This window comes from Chlorocebus sabaeus, chromosome 25 (genome assembly GCF_047675955.1).
Source record: "Chlorocebus sabaeus isolate Y175 chromosome 25, mChlSab1.0.hap1, whole genome shotgun sequence".
NCBI classification, from domain to species: domain Eukaryota; kingdom Metazoa; phylum Chordata; class Mammalia; order Primates; family Cercopithecidae; genus Chlorocebus; species Chlorocebus sabaeus.
Window position 1 is genome coordinate 73454178 of NC_132928.1, and position 14473 is coordinate 73468650.

General features: G+C 41.7%; 1 protein-coding gene across 4 annotated transcripts in view; it reads right to left on the reverse strand.

Moving 5' to 3' along the window:
- The window catches only part of B3GALNT2 (beta-1,3-N-acetylgalactosaminyltransferase 2), a 66696-nt gene that overhangs the window by 28388 nt on the left and 23835 nt on the right, over window positions 1-14473 (reverse strand). For all 4 annotated transcript variants that reach the window (XM_073011854.1, XM_007989850.3, XM_073011853.1 and 1 more), the window contains 2 exons: window positions 12437-12532; window positions 129-239 (listed from right to left, as the gene is read on the reverse strand). In XM_073011854.1, the coding sequence (XP_072867955.1) occupies window positions 129-239; window positions 12437-12532 (207 nt within the window). The remainder of the gene's footprint in view (window positions 1-128; window positions 240-12436; window positions 12533-14473) is intronic.

Below are 14473 nucleotides of genomic sequence, written 5' to 3' on the forward strand. Positions count from 1 at the left end.
AATATGTTGTAAAACACACCAGAATCATTGCTCCATGCTGCCTGGGCTCTAAGGTAAATTTTAGAACACTTTTGTGTATTAAAAAGAAGCTAAAATATGCAATTAAACCTTAAAAAAAAATGACTTACTGTAATGACTCTGAGAACTCCCCCTCCATCATTCACTGTCACTCTGTGGAGATTTCTTGACACAAGGCCGTGGAGGTCTTGGCTCTCCCACACGATTGTACCTTCAAAGCTCTTTTGTGGAAAGATGAAGAGTGAGTCAATTTCCTTATTGCTGTCATTTAGGTTTTAAGTATGTTTTCAGGTAAGATTTTAGAGAAAAATTTTTCCCAAAACATATCATTTAAAATGTTCACCCCATAACTCTGACATACCACTGTTAGCGTTTGGTGTATATCCTTGACCGTTTTTTCCATGCACATACAAAAAACCAATTACAAAGAGTATATAGACAATTTTGCATGCTGCTGTTTGCCATTTCCCATTGTATCAAAAGCATTTCCTTCTGCTGTTGCAGCTGTCACAACCATTCTTCCTCATGTATGTATACATCCCAATGAGCAGACACATCCTGATTTATTCATTTTCCCCTACTGTTAGACATTTGGTTGCTACTAAATGTCTACTAAAATATCTACTAAGTATCTACTAAAACAATGTAGGCATGTTTCGGTGTAAATATTTATTTACCCCTAACAATTTGTTTTTTACTTAAAATAAATTCCCAAAGGTGAAATTACTGGGACAAGAAAGAGGTATTTTTTGTGGATTTTGGAACACACCACCAACTGCTTTTTGAAAGCAACTTTTACTAATTTATAGGGTTATCAGCAATGTATGAGAAGGACAATTGCACTGTATTCTCCCTGGTATGGGATACTAGTAAAAAAAAGTTTAACCTAATATAGATTTTTACAAAATGATTCCTCATTTAGTGGGATTTATTTTTCATTTTTTAACACAGAGCCTCGCTCTGCTACCCAGGCTGGAGTGCAATGGTGCGATCTTGGCTCACTATAACCTTTGCTCTCCAGGTTTAAGCGATTCTCTTGCTTCAGCCTCCAAGTAGCTGGGATTACAGGCGCTCACCATCACGCCCGGTTAATTTTTGGATATTTAGTAGAGATGGGGTTTCGCCATGTTGGCCAGGCTGGTCTGGAACTCATGACCTCAAGTAATCTGCCTGCCTCGGCCTCCCAAAGTGCTGGGATTACAGGCATGAGCCACAGCACCCTGCCTGAATTAAAAAAAAAAAAAAGATAGGCTTAGTTGGATTTCTGATTCCTAGCGATGTTTATGAATTGCATGTTCTCTTCTGAGGACTGCCTTATCATGCTGCTTTGCCATCTGCCCTCTGAGTTTTCTATTTTTCTTATTCATCTATGCAAGCTTTTGATAAATGATCTTAATCCTGTGCACATTTTATATGCTAAAATAGTTTTTCATTTGCTACTTAATGTTATTTTTGAAATTCAGAAGTCCATAAATTTTACCTTGGCAAATCTGACAAACTTTTCCTTTGTGATTATTACTATTAAATTCTGAGCTTAGAGAGCTATGCCCCCCTGTCCCAAGGCCCTGATACATATTGAAATCTTAATGTCTTCTAATTTATCCACGATCCCATTTTTAATTCTGTGCACAGCTGGCTCCTTAGTCCTGCTCAGGTCTTAGCTCCATACCTTCTCCTCCGAGAGGCTTTCTCCAGATATCCTCTAGAAGACTCCAACTCCCAACTTCTCTCTATCACATCAACCTGTTTTACCTTCTTAATACCATTTATCACTCTGGTATTTCTTGTTTATTTTATTATTAAACTAACTGCCTCTACCAGAAGACAAACACCTTGAGAACAGGAAAAAGCTTGTCTGATCAACCACTGCATCCCCAGCATCGAGCCCAGCCTGACATGACTGAAAACTCAAAATGTGTGCTGAACAAATAATGTTGAACTAAAAATCAGCTAGAATTGACTATGGTATAGAGGATTAAATGAAAGATATAGCTCTAATACTCTAAAAACTTTCATATGTTAAAATGAAGAGATAAAGTACTTCACAATAATGTCTCATTTTAGCCAGCATTATAGGGAGACCATACAAAATTCAACTTGTCTGATAAGCTAGGTCAGTGGTTTATAAACTTTTTTTTTCCTCTGTACAGAGTGATATAAACTTTTTCTTTTTTTTTTTTTTTTTTTTAATTTTTATTGTTTTGAGACGGAGTCTTGTTCTGTAGCCCCGGCTAGAGTGCAGTGGCGCGATCTCGGCTCACTGCAAACCCAGCCTCCCGGTTCCTGGTTCAAGCAATTCTCCTGCCTCAGCCTCCCGAGTAGCTGGGATTACAGGAACGTGCCACCATGCCTAGCTAATTTTTGTATTTTCAGTAGAGATGGGGGGAGTTTCCACCATGTTGGCCAGGCTGGTCTTGAACTCCTGACCTAGTGATCTGCCTGCCTCGGCCTCCCAAAGTGCTAGGATTATAGGCATGAGCCACCGTGCCCGGCCCAACTTTTTCTTTTCTTTTTTCTTTTTCTTTTTTTTTTTTTTTTTTTTTAAGAAATAATACTTTTCTTCTCCTCCATAACAGATAAAAATATTCCAAGAGTCCGGGTTCCTCAGGCAGTTTATTACTTTCTATTCAGCTAATGTATCCTTAATCTGCATTATCTGTGAAACTCCGGATGCAACGGGTGGGGCCCTAGGGCTCTCAGAGCAGATCGTGCAGATCCACCTTAAGCAGTGTCATCATTTTCTAATCTTCAAAAGAGAGAAAATGATACTGGCCTCAAAGGGCTGTTTGGAAGATTAGTGATAAAGTATATGGTGAAGTGTCTTTACTTAGTAAAATAGTGCCTTTATTACCACTAAAAGGCACACAGAAATGGAACTGCCTCTTCAGAAGATTTCATTTTCGTATCTTTGAAATAGGTGCCGATTGTTTCTATACGTCCTCTAGATAGCCTTAACTCTTTTTTTAAAAATTTATTTATTTGTTCTTTTTCAATTCTATTCCTTCTGAGGCCTTAACATTCTCTCAAACTTGAGATCAAATCTGAAATAATTAAATCCCTACATAAGAGGAAACAACACTTCTTTCTTTTTTTTTTTTTGAGACGGAGTTTTGCTCTGTTGCCCAGGCTGGAGTGCAGCGGTGCGATCTCAGCTCACTGCAACCTCTGCCTCCGGGTTCAAGCGTTTCTCCTGCCTCAGCCTCCAGAGTAGCTGGGACTATAGGTACACGCCATCACATCTGGCTAATTTTTGTATTTTTAGTAGAGACAGGGTTTCACCATGTTGGTCAGGCTGGTCTTGAACTCCTGACCTCCAGTGATCAGGCTGCGTTGGCCTCCTAAAGTGCTGGGATTACAGGCATAAGCCACCACGCCCGGCCCCAGAGGAAACAACATTTCTAATAATTGAGAAGAACTGTATGATTGAAGCTTAATTAGTAAAGTCAATATCTTAAGACAATGTATCAAACATATCAACAGGCCAGTATAGGAAGACTGGGTTAAGAGAAAAATTTTGGCAATGCAGCAGTGTCAAGGGGGAGAAAGATGCAATAACTGGAAGATAAAAAGCATTTTGGGCCAGGTGCAGTGGCTCACACCTATAATGCCAGCACTCTGGGAGGTCAAGGTCGGCGAATCACCTGAGGTTGGAAGTTCAAGATCAGCCTGACCAACACATGAAGAAACTCCGTCTCTACTAAAAATACAAAAAAATTAGCTGGGCGTGGTGGTGCATGCCTGTAATCCCAGCTACTTGGGAGTCTGAGGCAGGAGAATCGCTTGAACCCAGGAGGCAGAGGTTACGGTGAGCTGAGGTCGCACCATTGCACTCCAGCCTGGGTAACAAGAGTGAAACTCTGTCTCCAAAAAAAAAAAAAAAAAAAAAAAAAAGGCATTGGTCACATTCTACCTAGATAAAATAGCACTCTAAAACACCCACTCTTCCGCTGTTATAATTTAAGTTCGATGCTCAAATCTAGCACAGTTCAGATTTAGTTTTTTAGGTACCTTGACAAACTAAGTAGGAGGTTCCTAGATAGGGGACCTGAACATTGAAATCACTTGAATGAGCCAAGAGCATTAAAGATGAATGAACTGACATTTTGGTTTACGCACTGATTATCTGTGAATTGACACATTCAGTAAGCATTTGATAATCTCTAAGTGAACTGGAAGGTCAGTGTTATGACCTGTTGCTAAGTCCCAGACCCCTTGATAATATAGTTTGGATATATGGTCCCTCCAAATCACATTTTGAAATGTGACCCCCAACGCTGGAGTTAGGGCCTAGCAGGAGGTGTCTGAGTCACGGGAGCTGATCCCTCAAGAATGGCTTGACTCCTTCCCTACAGTAATGAGTGAGTTCTTGCTCTATTTGTATACGAGCGCTGGTTTTTTAAAAAGAGACTGGCATCTCTCTCGTTCCTTTTCTCAACATGTGACATGTTACTCCCCTTCGCCTTCCATTATGAGTGGAAGCTTCCTGAAGCCTTCTCCAGAAGCAGATACTGGTGCCATGTTTCTTTTCTTTTCTCTTTTTTTTTTTTTTTTAGATAGAGTCTCGCTCTGTTGCCCAGGCTGGAGTGCAGTGGCACAATCTCTGCTAACTGCAACCTCCATCTCCCGGGTTGAAGTGATTTTCATGCCTCAGCCTCCTGAGTAGCCGGGATTACAGGCACGTGCTACCACACCCAGCTAATTTTTGTATTTTTAGAAGAGACGGAGTTTCACCATGTTGGCCAGGCTAGTCTTGAACTCCTGACCTGAAGAGATCTGCCTGCCTCAGCCTCCCAAAGTCCTGGGGTTACAGGCATGAGCCACCGTGCCTGGCTGCCATGCTTCTTGTATAGCCTGCAGACCCATAAGCCAAATAAACCTCTTTTTTCTGTAAATTACCCAGCCTCTGGCCAGGCACTGTGGCTCAAGCCTGTAATCCCAACACTTTGGGAGGCCGAGACGGGTGGATCACGAGGTCAGGAGATCGAGATTATCCTGGCTAACAAGGTGAAACCCCATCTCTACTAAAAAATACAAAAAGCTAGCCGGGCGTGGTGGTGGGCGCCCGTAGTCCCAGCTTCTCGGGAGGCTGAGGCAGGAGAATGGCACGAACCCGGGAGGCGGAGCTTGCAGTGAGCTGAGATCCAGCCACTGTACTCCAGCCTGGGTGACAGAGCGAGACTCCATCTCAAAAAAAAAAAAAAAAAAAAAAAAAAAAAAAAAAAATTACCCAGCCTCAGGTATTCCTTTGTAGAAACACTAAATGGATGAATATGCTTGACCACGTGAGGCTGCTTTGTGTTAATCACGTCTCTTTCTCCTTGCAACAACAACCTCTTGCCCTTAAGTGTACTCTATTTTCTTCTAAAACTTGAATAGTGATAAAGTTTGGAAGGACTGATAGCACATATACTTAGGATAAGGAACTGATAGGACTTGGTGAGTACTTGGACATGAGTGAGGATAACTCTCATGATTCTGGTTTAGGTGACTGAGGAAAAGGAGATGGTTACGCAAGATTAAATTTTAGTATATGTGCTGCCGAAGCGAACACACTCAAGATTAAAAATACAGGCGATGAGAACAGGTGGGATGGAGACAATGTTACCATTAGAATGCCCAAACATTCAAGTGGAGAAGTTCAGTAGGCAGCTCAAAGCACGTCTGGAGTTCACAAGAGATGCTGAGGCTGTAATTATAGATTTAACAGCCTTCAGCATACAGGCAGTAATGAATGAAATTGCCTGGGAAGAATGCGTAAAATAAAACAGAAGGCTAGGTAGCAAATCCTAATGACTTATATTTAAGAGGAAAGCAAAAAGGAAATAATGAATCATACCGAAAGTAAAAACTATAGTGACCAGATAAAAATCCTCACCTTAAAACTACAAATCTAGAAAAGATGATGATAAAACGAGTAATTCTCTGCACTGTCCATTCAACTGACATGACATGGGCCATGCTACTTCACAGTGGGTCCTTCCTGGGTATTGTCCTTTCAATTGACATGACATGGGACATGCTACTTCACAGGGGGTCCTTCCTGGCACCCAACTCCGTTTTGTCTGTGACTAGGCTATGATACAACAAACAAATTCAACGAATAATTGAATAGTTAGCAGAAATTCCCTAGTCCCCCCAAATCATCTTGACTTATTCATGGAGCTTACATAATCCACCAGCTGTTTTGTTACTAAGGAAGGAAGAAGTTTTATCTTCTGCCTGTCTCCTATACCTGTTTCTGCTCCACAACACAGTTTAATTTTTATTCCTCACCTCTGCTCTCATATACCTACTTTTTATTCTGATGTAAGACAATTATGAAACCAGGTATCTCTTAAGATCCAAAACAACTTTTTTACGGTAATTCCCTGCTAAGATCATAAAAACCAAAATAAAAGTTGGGAAAAACAGTACGGTACAGGTTGGAAAAATGAGATATCATATGTATCTCTCCCATAACATAAGCAAGCTGTAGCTCCTTTCACGCATCAATTCTTTTCCATAGAGCTTCTAATTTCTCATCCAAACAACAGAGTAGCTTAAATATATACAGTACTTCTGTGCCTATAAACACTAATGACTTCTTGTGTATTGGAGAAATGACTACATATAAAGAATTTCAACCTTCACAAAAAATAAGGATATAGGCCAGGTGCGGTGGCTCACACCTGTAATCCCAGCACTTTGGGAGGCCAAGGCGGGTGGATCACCTGAGGTCAGGAGTTCAAAGCCAGCCTGGCCAACATGGTGAAACCCTGTCTTTATTAAAAATACAAAAATTAGCCAGGTGTGGTGGCGGGCACTTATAATCCCAGCTATTCGGGAGGCTGAGGCAGGAGAATCATTTGAACCTGGGAGGTGGAGGTTGCAGTGAGCTAAGATGGAGCCATCACACTACAGCCTGCGCAACAGGAGTTAAACTCTGTCTAAGGATATAAGTGTCCATAATGCCAACAATAATGTCACTAGTGACTCAGGTGAACAAAAATAGTCTGCTTTTTACTAAAATTAGTTTCAGGTTCCAACTGTACTATTAAAGACAACATAAAATTAGAGACAAATTTTTTTTTTTTTTTTTTTGAGACTGAGTCTCACTCTCTCAACTCACCCAGGCTGCAGTGCAGTGCTGCTATCTTGGCTCACTACAACCTCTGTCTCCCAGGTTCAAGTGATTCTCCTGCCTCAGCCTCTGCGTAGCTGGTACTACAGGTGTGCACCACCACACTCTGCTAATTGTTTGTATTTTTAGTAGAGATGGGGTTTCACTGTGTTAGCCAGGATGGTCTGGATTTCCTGACCTCATTATCCACCCACCTCAGCCTCCCAAAGTGCTGGGATTACAGATGTGAGCCACCACGCCCAGCCAAAACATAAATATTTTAAGAGAAATACACAGTAGTCTTCACTTGTGAACAATCACTTGTGACGCCCACTGAGATTTATGCTTTAGTGAGCTACACAATGAAAACCTTACAGGCGACCTGCTTACTGGACAAGCTATACTGCTGACACGTGACTCCAGGCAATCACCAAGTGCGGAGGGAGTAAGATGATGAACTTCCTCTCGCAAATGGAATACACTACCTATTTCTCTTCTGTTACTTTTTGCTGATCATATGCCAGCAAACCATCACTATCACTTTTCCGAGCAAATAAACCCAATCAGCCTTGATGCAGCAAAAAAGAGTATTTAAAATTGAACATATTTTCTTTTTCTTTTTTTTTTTTTTTTTTTTTGAGACAGAGTCTTGGTCTGTCGCCTGCACTGGAGTGCAGTGGCCGGATCTCAGCTCACTGCAAACTCCGCCTCCCGGGTTTACGCCATTCTCCTGCCTCAGCCTCCCGAGTAGCTGGGACTACAGGCGGCGCCACCTCGCCCGGCTAGTTTTTTGTATTTTTTAGTAGAGACGGGGTTTCACTGTGTTAGCCAGGATGATCTCGATCTCCTGACCTTGTGATCCGCCCGTCTCGGCCTCCCAAAGTGCTGGGATTACAGGCTTGAGTCACCACGCCCGGCCGAACATATTTTCAACAAAAACAGAATTTTGTACAACTGGAGAGAATTTTCTTAATTGCTAAAAGTTTGTTTTTTCTTTCTGTTATATAAAGCTAATATATGTTTATTATGGAACACTTAGAAGATAGATATACAAAAAGAAGAAAATTAAAATCACCCATAATCTTAGTTCCCCTCCAGGTATAGCCACTATTAAATAAGTGCTTGCTTTTTGTGTGTGTGGTTATTTTTGCTGTTTGAATAGGGACTGGGTTTCATCAAGTTGCCCAGGCTGGTCTCAAACTCATGGGCTCAACGATCTTCCCACCTCGGCCTCCCAAAGTGCTGGGAGGATAAGCCTGAGACACCACACCTGGCCTGCTTGTTTTTAGAAGAAAAAAATATTATACAAAATTAATAAAAGTAATGAAATCAAAAGTCTATTTTGCCTAAAGCTTGAAGGGAGATAAAAAGCACAAGGCTATAGTCATTAAAACTCTTAATAACTAGTCCTGGTGACCAGGCACAGTGGCTCACGCCTGTAATCCCAGCACTTTGGGAGGCCAAGGCAGGTAGGCAGATCATGAGATCAGGAGATCAAGACCATCCTGGCTAACATGGTGAAACCCCGTCTCTACTAAAAATACAAAATTAGCCGGGCGTGGTGGCACACACCTGTAGTACCAGCTACTCAGGAGGCTGAGGCAGGAGAATTGCTTGAACCCAGGAGGCGGAGGTTGCAGTGAGCTGAGATCGTGCCACTGTACTTCTGCCTGGGTGAGAGAGCAAGACTCTGTTTCTAAACAAACAAACAAACAAACAAAACCTGGTGTGGTGGCTCAAGCCTGTAATCCCGGACCTTGGGAGGTGAGAGGATTGCTTGAGGCCAGGAGTTCAAGACTAACCTGTCAACATAGCACAGTGGCTCACGGCTCTTTGGGAGGCCAAAGGAGGTGGATCACCTGGGGTCAGGAGTTCAAGACCAGCCTGGTCAACATGATGAAACCGTGTCTCTACTAAAAAATAAAAAATTAGCTGGTGTGGTGGCATGTGCCTATAATCCCAGCTACTTGAGAGGCTGGGGCAGGAGAATCACTTGAACGTGGGAGGCAGAGGTTGCAGTGAGCCAGGATCATGCCAGTGCACTCCAGCCTGGGTGACAGAGCAAAACACTCTCTTAAACAAAAAAAAAAGATATAAAAAATTTAGTTAGGCATGGTGGCAGGTGCTTGTAGTCCCAGCTACTCAGGAGGCTGAGGTAGGAGGATCACTTGAGCCCAGGTGGTTGAGGCTGCAGTGAGCTATGATCATGCCACTGGACTCCTGCCTGGGCAGCAGAGCCAGAGCCTGTCTCAAAAAAAAAAAAAAAAAAAAAAAAGTAAATAAAAATCAGGGGGGAAAAAAGTCTTTTAACAACTACAAAGGTAACTCATTATTCTGGCTGAGTACTTCCCATCGTTAGTACCCACTGCCAGATATACCATCCTGAGCACCAGCAAGGAAGGTTAACTCCTCTCCCCCAACCCAATTTTTATTTTGAAAAACTTCAAACCTATAGAAAAGTTCAAATTACCATTCAAATCACCTAGACTCACCAATTGCTCACATTGTGCCATATTTGCCTTTTCTCTCTCTACACACACACTTTTCTGTTGTTGAATCACTTGAAAATAAAATGCAGATTTATCATGAATTTTTAACTTTAAGTATTTCAGCATGTATTTCCTAAGAACAAGGACATTCTAAGCGAAAGTAGTATTTTTTATGAACTAATCAAAATTTGCAGTTCTTTCCATAAGGCTGACCAAGATAATGGAGCAGACTCCATGAAACTGCAGTTAGCTTGAAGCATTAAAGTTTATTTTCTTCCTCTTTGCTGCACCCCATGTGACTTTCTTTTGGAATACAGTTTCTCAACCTCAGCACCAATGACATTTTGGGCCAGATAATTATTTCCTGGGGCAGGTTGTGGGGGGTGGTCTGTGACTGCAGGATGTTTAGCAGAATCCCTGTCCCACTAGATGCCAGTATCACCCTACATCCAGTTTTAACAACTGAAAGTATCTATATACACTGCTCTGTGCACAGAAGGGAAATTGCCCCTGGTGAAGAAACACTGCTCTGAAAGAACAGGACCCCCTCAATCCAGATGGGGAGTATAATGATCAATCCAGATGGGGAGTATAATGATAATGACAGCATCTATTGATCTATTGAATTCGTGGCATTTGGCAGCATGTTCTAAGCAGTCTACATGTGTTAAATCATTTAGCCCCTAGAATAACCATCTGAAATGGGTTGTGTACCACCTTCATCTTAGAGGAGGAAATAGACACAGTGAGATTAAGTACCTCATGTGAATGAACAAACCAAAGAATGGCTTCCTGCAAAAACTGAGAGCCAACACTATGTAGCTGAACCACTATTATTTTTTTTTTGGAGACGGAGTCTCTCTCACTCTGTTGCCCAGGCTGGAGTGTAGTGACGTGATCTCAGCTCACTGCAACCTGTCCCCCGGGTTCAAGCGATTCTCCTGCCTCAGCCTCCCGAGTAACTGGGATTACAGGCACCTGCCACCGCACCCAGCTAATTTTTGTATTTTTAGTAGAGATGGGGTTTTGCCATCTTGGCCAGGCTGATCTTGAACTCCTGACCTTGTGATCCACCCGCCTCGGCCTCCCAAAGTGCTGGGATTATAGGTGTGAGCCACTGAGCCTGACCTGAAACACCATTCTTACAGTAAAAGATAACTTTGATGGTACATACTGCACTTAAAAAGGAAAAAAATTCATATGTGAAATTAATAAAAGGACACAGGAAAACAGGCACTCTCATATATTGCTAATGATTGTTCACACTGGTACAAATTGCTGAACTCCCCTCCAGGAAGGAATCATGTGACTTAAAAATGTGTATGCCCTTTGACCCAACAATTCATTCTAAGAAAATAACCAGTTATACACATAAAACAGAGGTGCAGTGATATTTACTAGTCTTTTCCATAACACTGAAAAACTGAAACTCTATCAATACCCAAATACAGAGTTAAATGACAATAGTTTCGTACAATGTAATTCTATAAAGCCATTACAAATAACAGAGCATATCATATCAAAAGATGTTCGTGATATGTTAAAGTAAGTAAATTATAAAGTAGAATGAATGGCATAATCCTAGCAACTATATACACATAGAAGCAAAAATGTTAACTGTGATTATCTTCACATATGAGATTCTAGTAGTATTGTTTTCCTTTAGTTTATCTGCATTTTCCTTTTTTCCACCCCCTATTTTGGTTTGGCTTTTATTTAAAAGTTTTTTTTTTTTTAATTTATTTTTTGACTGCTCTTGCGAAGCAGGCTACCCCATAAGCAGTATGCTGAGAGTAGCGTATTCAAAAGTTTTTAAAATGGAAGTTCATATACAAATGAAAAGGAGATCCCTTTGACATTGACAGAATTAACGTACAGTTTCAACTACTTGTACTCAATTCCAAAGACCCATAGTACGTTATAAAAATGTGTGGTTCCTGTTGTTGAACAAATTGTGAGCGGCACCCCACAGTCTGGTAGGAAGAAGTTTCTTGGTTAGTCACCAGGACCGGTCAGTTGTCTAGCCTCCACACCTTAACCCAGCTGTGATGCTGCGGGATGAGCTCTATAGCTGAGTTAAAGTGAACTCCAGAGATGTCTGGGAAACTGACCCCGACTGTGGTTCCAGAGCACTGACTTCAGGAATGTACTCAGCCTAGACTAAAACAGTCTAGAAAGGCTGAAGCTGATGAATGAGTAATTTGTTCATGTCTGATCCTGATTCTGTCACACTCTGCGACCATACTGTGTGGCTTAACTCCAGGACTAATGAGGGCACCTGGCAGGCGAGGCATTCTTTAGTGCATATCTACTTACGACTGGACCTAGAGGGACCCAGAAGGTGACAGGTATGTTTTCAGGCCATCATCCACAACTGTTCACCCTTTGGAGAAATTTTATTTAACTTGGAAATGTGACCCATCTCTGTCATCCTGTCTGCACTGACTTTTTTTTCCTTTTCATTCTTCAGATAAGCAAATTATTTAATTTTACCCAAATGGTATATCTGTCTGGTCTTTCCATCAATCCACACCCAACACCATCCTTTGTCATTAAAATAGTTGTGCAGTTCTCTACTCCACTAAACAAACTATGGCAATGTGCAACGTTTTTCAAAAAGTGGTTTTGGAACCTCTGAGGCCTCATGAAATTCTCAGGAGGTCTGAATACAGAGTGCTATGCTTTAGCACATCCACAGTTGGTACCTTCATCTATCACTCTGGAGTGCTGCCCTGGTACAAGAAAATATCAAGCGCCTGCCCCTGAAAACACATGCCCACTCCTATGAAGGGCTGCATTGGGACTACAGTCTTTTCCTGCCACCCTGTACCTCTGGCAAGATGAACTGTTCCACGGGCTTGTACCACAGCTTGTTCACCTGTACACCACAGCTCGGAGGACTGAAGCGAGCAATGAAGAGGGCCTCCTACAAATTGGGAGAAGAAGACAAGAAAAAATACTTCATGTTATACCATTGCACGTGCAACAAGTTTTCAAATACCTTACATCTTGGTCAGCTAAATCCACAACGGCCCTAACCGCGGTCACTAACATGGTTCCACTGTAGTTTTGGCATCACTGGGTTTTCTAGTGCAGTCATGGTTACTAAATAACGATATTTAAGGTAATCAAAGTTGTCATGAAGTTCTCAAATGCTAAACAAAATCCACATAACCTTAAAAAAAAAACCCACCTTGAAAGAAAAAATATTAAGGGAAGGAAGCGGTGTTGTTAAATTAAGCCAACATATTATAGTGTCAGAACTCCCTCAAAGGGTTAAGACTAAACTGAAATACCACAGATTTTTACTGGGAACAAAAGCACTCAGGAAACTCCCTTCAAAAAGAATCTTCAGAAGAAAATATAAACAAAACAAAAAAGGGAATGTAAAAGAGGACTGGGGCCAAGTGCAGTGGCTCACGCCTGTAATCCCAGCACTTTGGGAGGCTGAGGCAGGCAGATCACTTGAGGTCAGGAGTTCCAGACCAGCCTGGCCAACATGTGAAACTCCACATCTCTACTAAAACTGCAAAAATTAGCTAGGCGTGGTAGCAGACACCTGTAGTCCCAGCTACTTGGGAGGCTGAAGCAGGAGAATCACTTGAACCCAGGAGGTGGAGGCTGCAGTGAGCCCAGATTGCACCACTGCACTCCAGCCTGGGCCACAGAGCCAGACCCTGTCAAAAAAAAAAAAAAAAAAAAAAAGGACTGATTTTCATTATGTCTATTGTTTTCTTGGACCCTCCCATTTCTTCTAGGCAACATTTCCTCATTCTCATGCCTATTCTTATATACCAACTTACCATAGGGGAAACTTATGTTAAGCTCTTAAAACCAGGCAGGGGTTCAAAAATAACCACATTTCAATGGATTATGTCTATTTCTTTCATGAACACCAGTTCTTAGGAATGCAGTATAAGAATAGTTTTTGCATTGTGACTACCCATGAACCATTAGCATGCATCTTAGACTAGTCCTTTCTTTTTTTTTTTTTTTAAATTTTATTTTTTATTATACTTTAAGTTCTAGGGTACATGTGCATAACGTGCAGGTTTGTTACATATGTATACTTGTGCCATGTTGGTGTGCTGCACCCATCAACTCGTCATTTACATCAGGTATAACTCCCAGTGCAATCCCTCCCCCCTCCCCCCTCCCCGTGATAGGCCCCGGTGTGTGATGTTCCCCTTCCCGAGTCCAAGTGATCTCATTGTTCAGTTCCCACCTATGAGTGAGAACATGCGGTGTTTGGTTTTCTGTTCTTGCGATAGTTTGCTGAGAATGATGGTTTCCAGTTGCATCCATGTCCCTACAAAGGACACAAACTCATCCTTTTTTGACTAGTCCTTTCTTGAGGACAAAGATTAACTCCTCCTTGGTTAAAAATATGGCAACTAAAAGTTATATCGACATGATCAAAATATTGTATGTCTGAACCAAACTACTTGATTGATAACTCGCACACTATAAATAGTTTTGTTTTTTGAGACAGTCTCACTCTGTCACCTAGGCTGGAGTGAGTAGTGCGATCATGGCTCACTGTAATGCAGCCTCAACCTCCTGGGCTCAAGTGATCCTCCCACCTCAGCCTCCCAAGCAGCTGGGACTATAAGCATATGCCACCAGGCCTGCCTATTTTCTTAATTTTTTGTAGGGACGGGGTCTCACTGTATTGCCTAGGTTGGTCTCGAACTCCTGGGCTGAAGCAATCCATCTTCCTTGCCCTCTCAAAGTGCTGGGATTACAGGCGTGAGCCGCTGTGCCTGGCTAATAGTTTTCTTTAAAACTATATATACTAAGATAAACAAGTATATTTTAAAAAATCAAGATTAATTCTAATTTCTAGAAAACAGTGCTACTCAGAGTA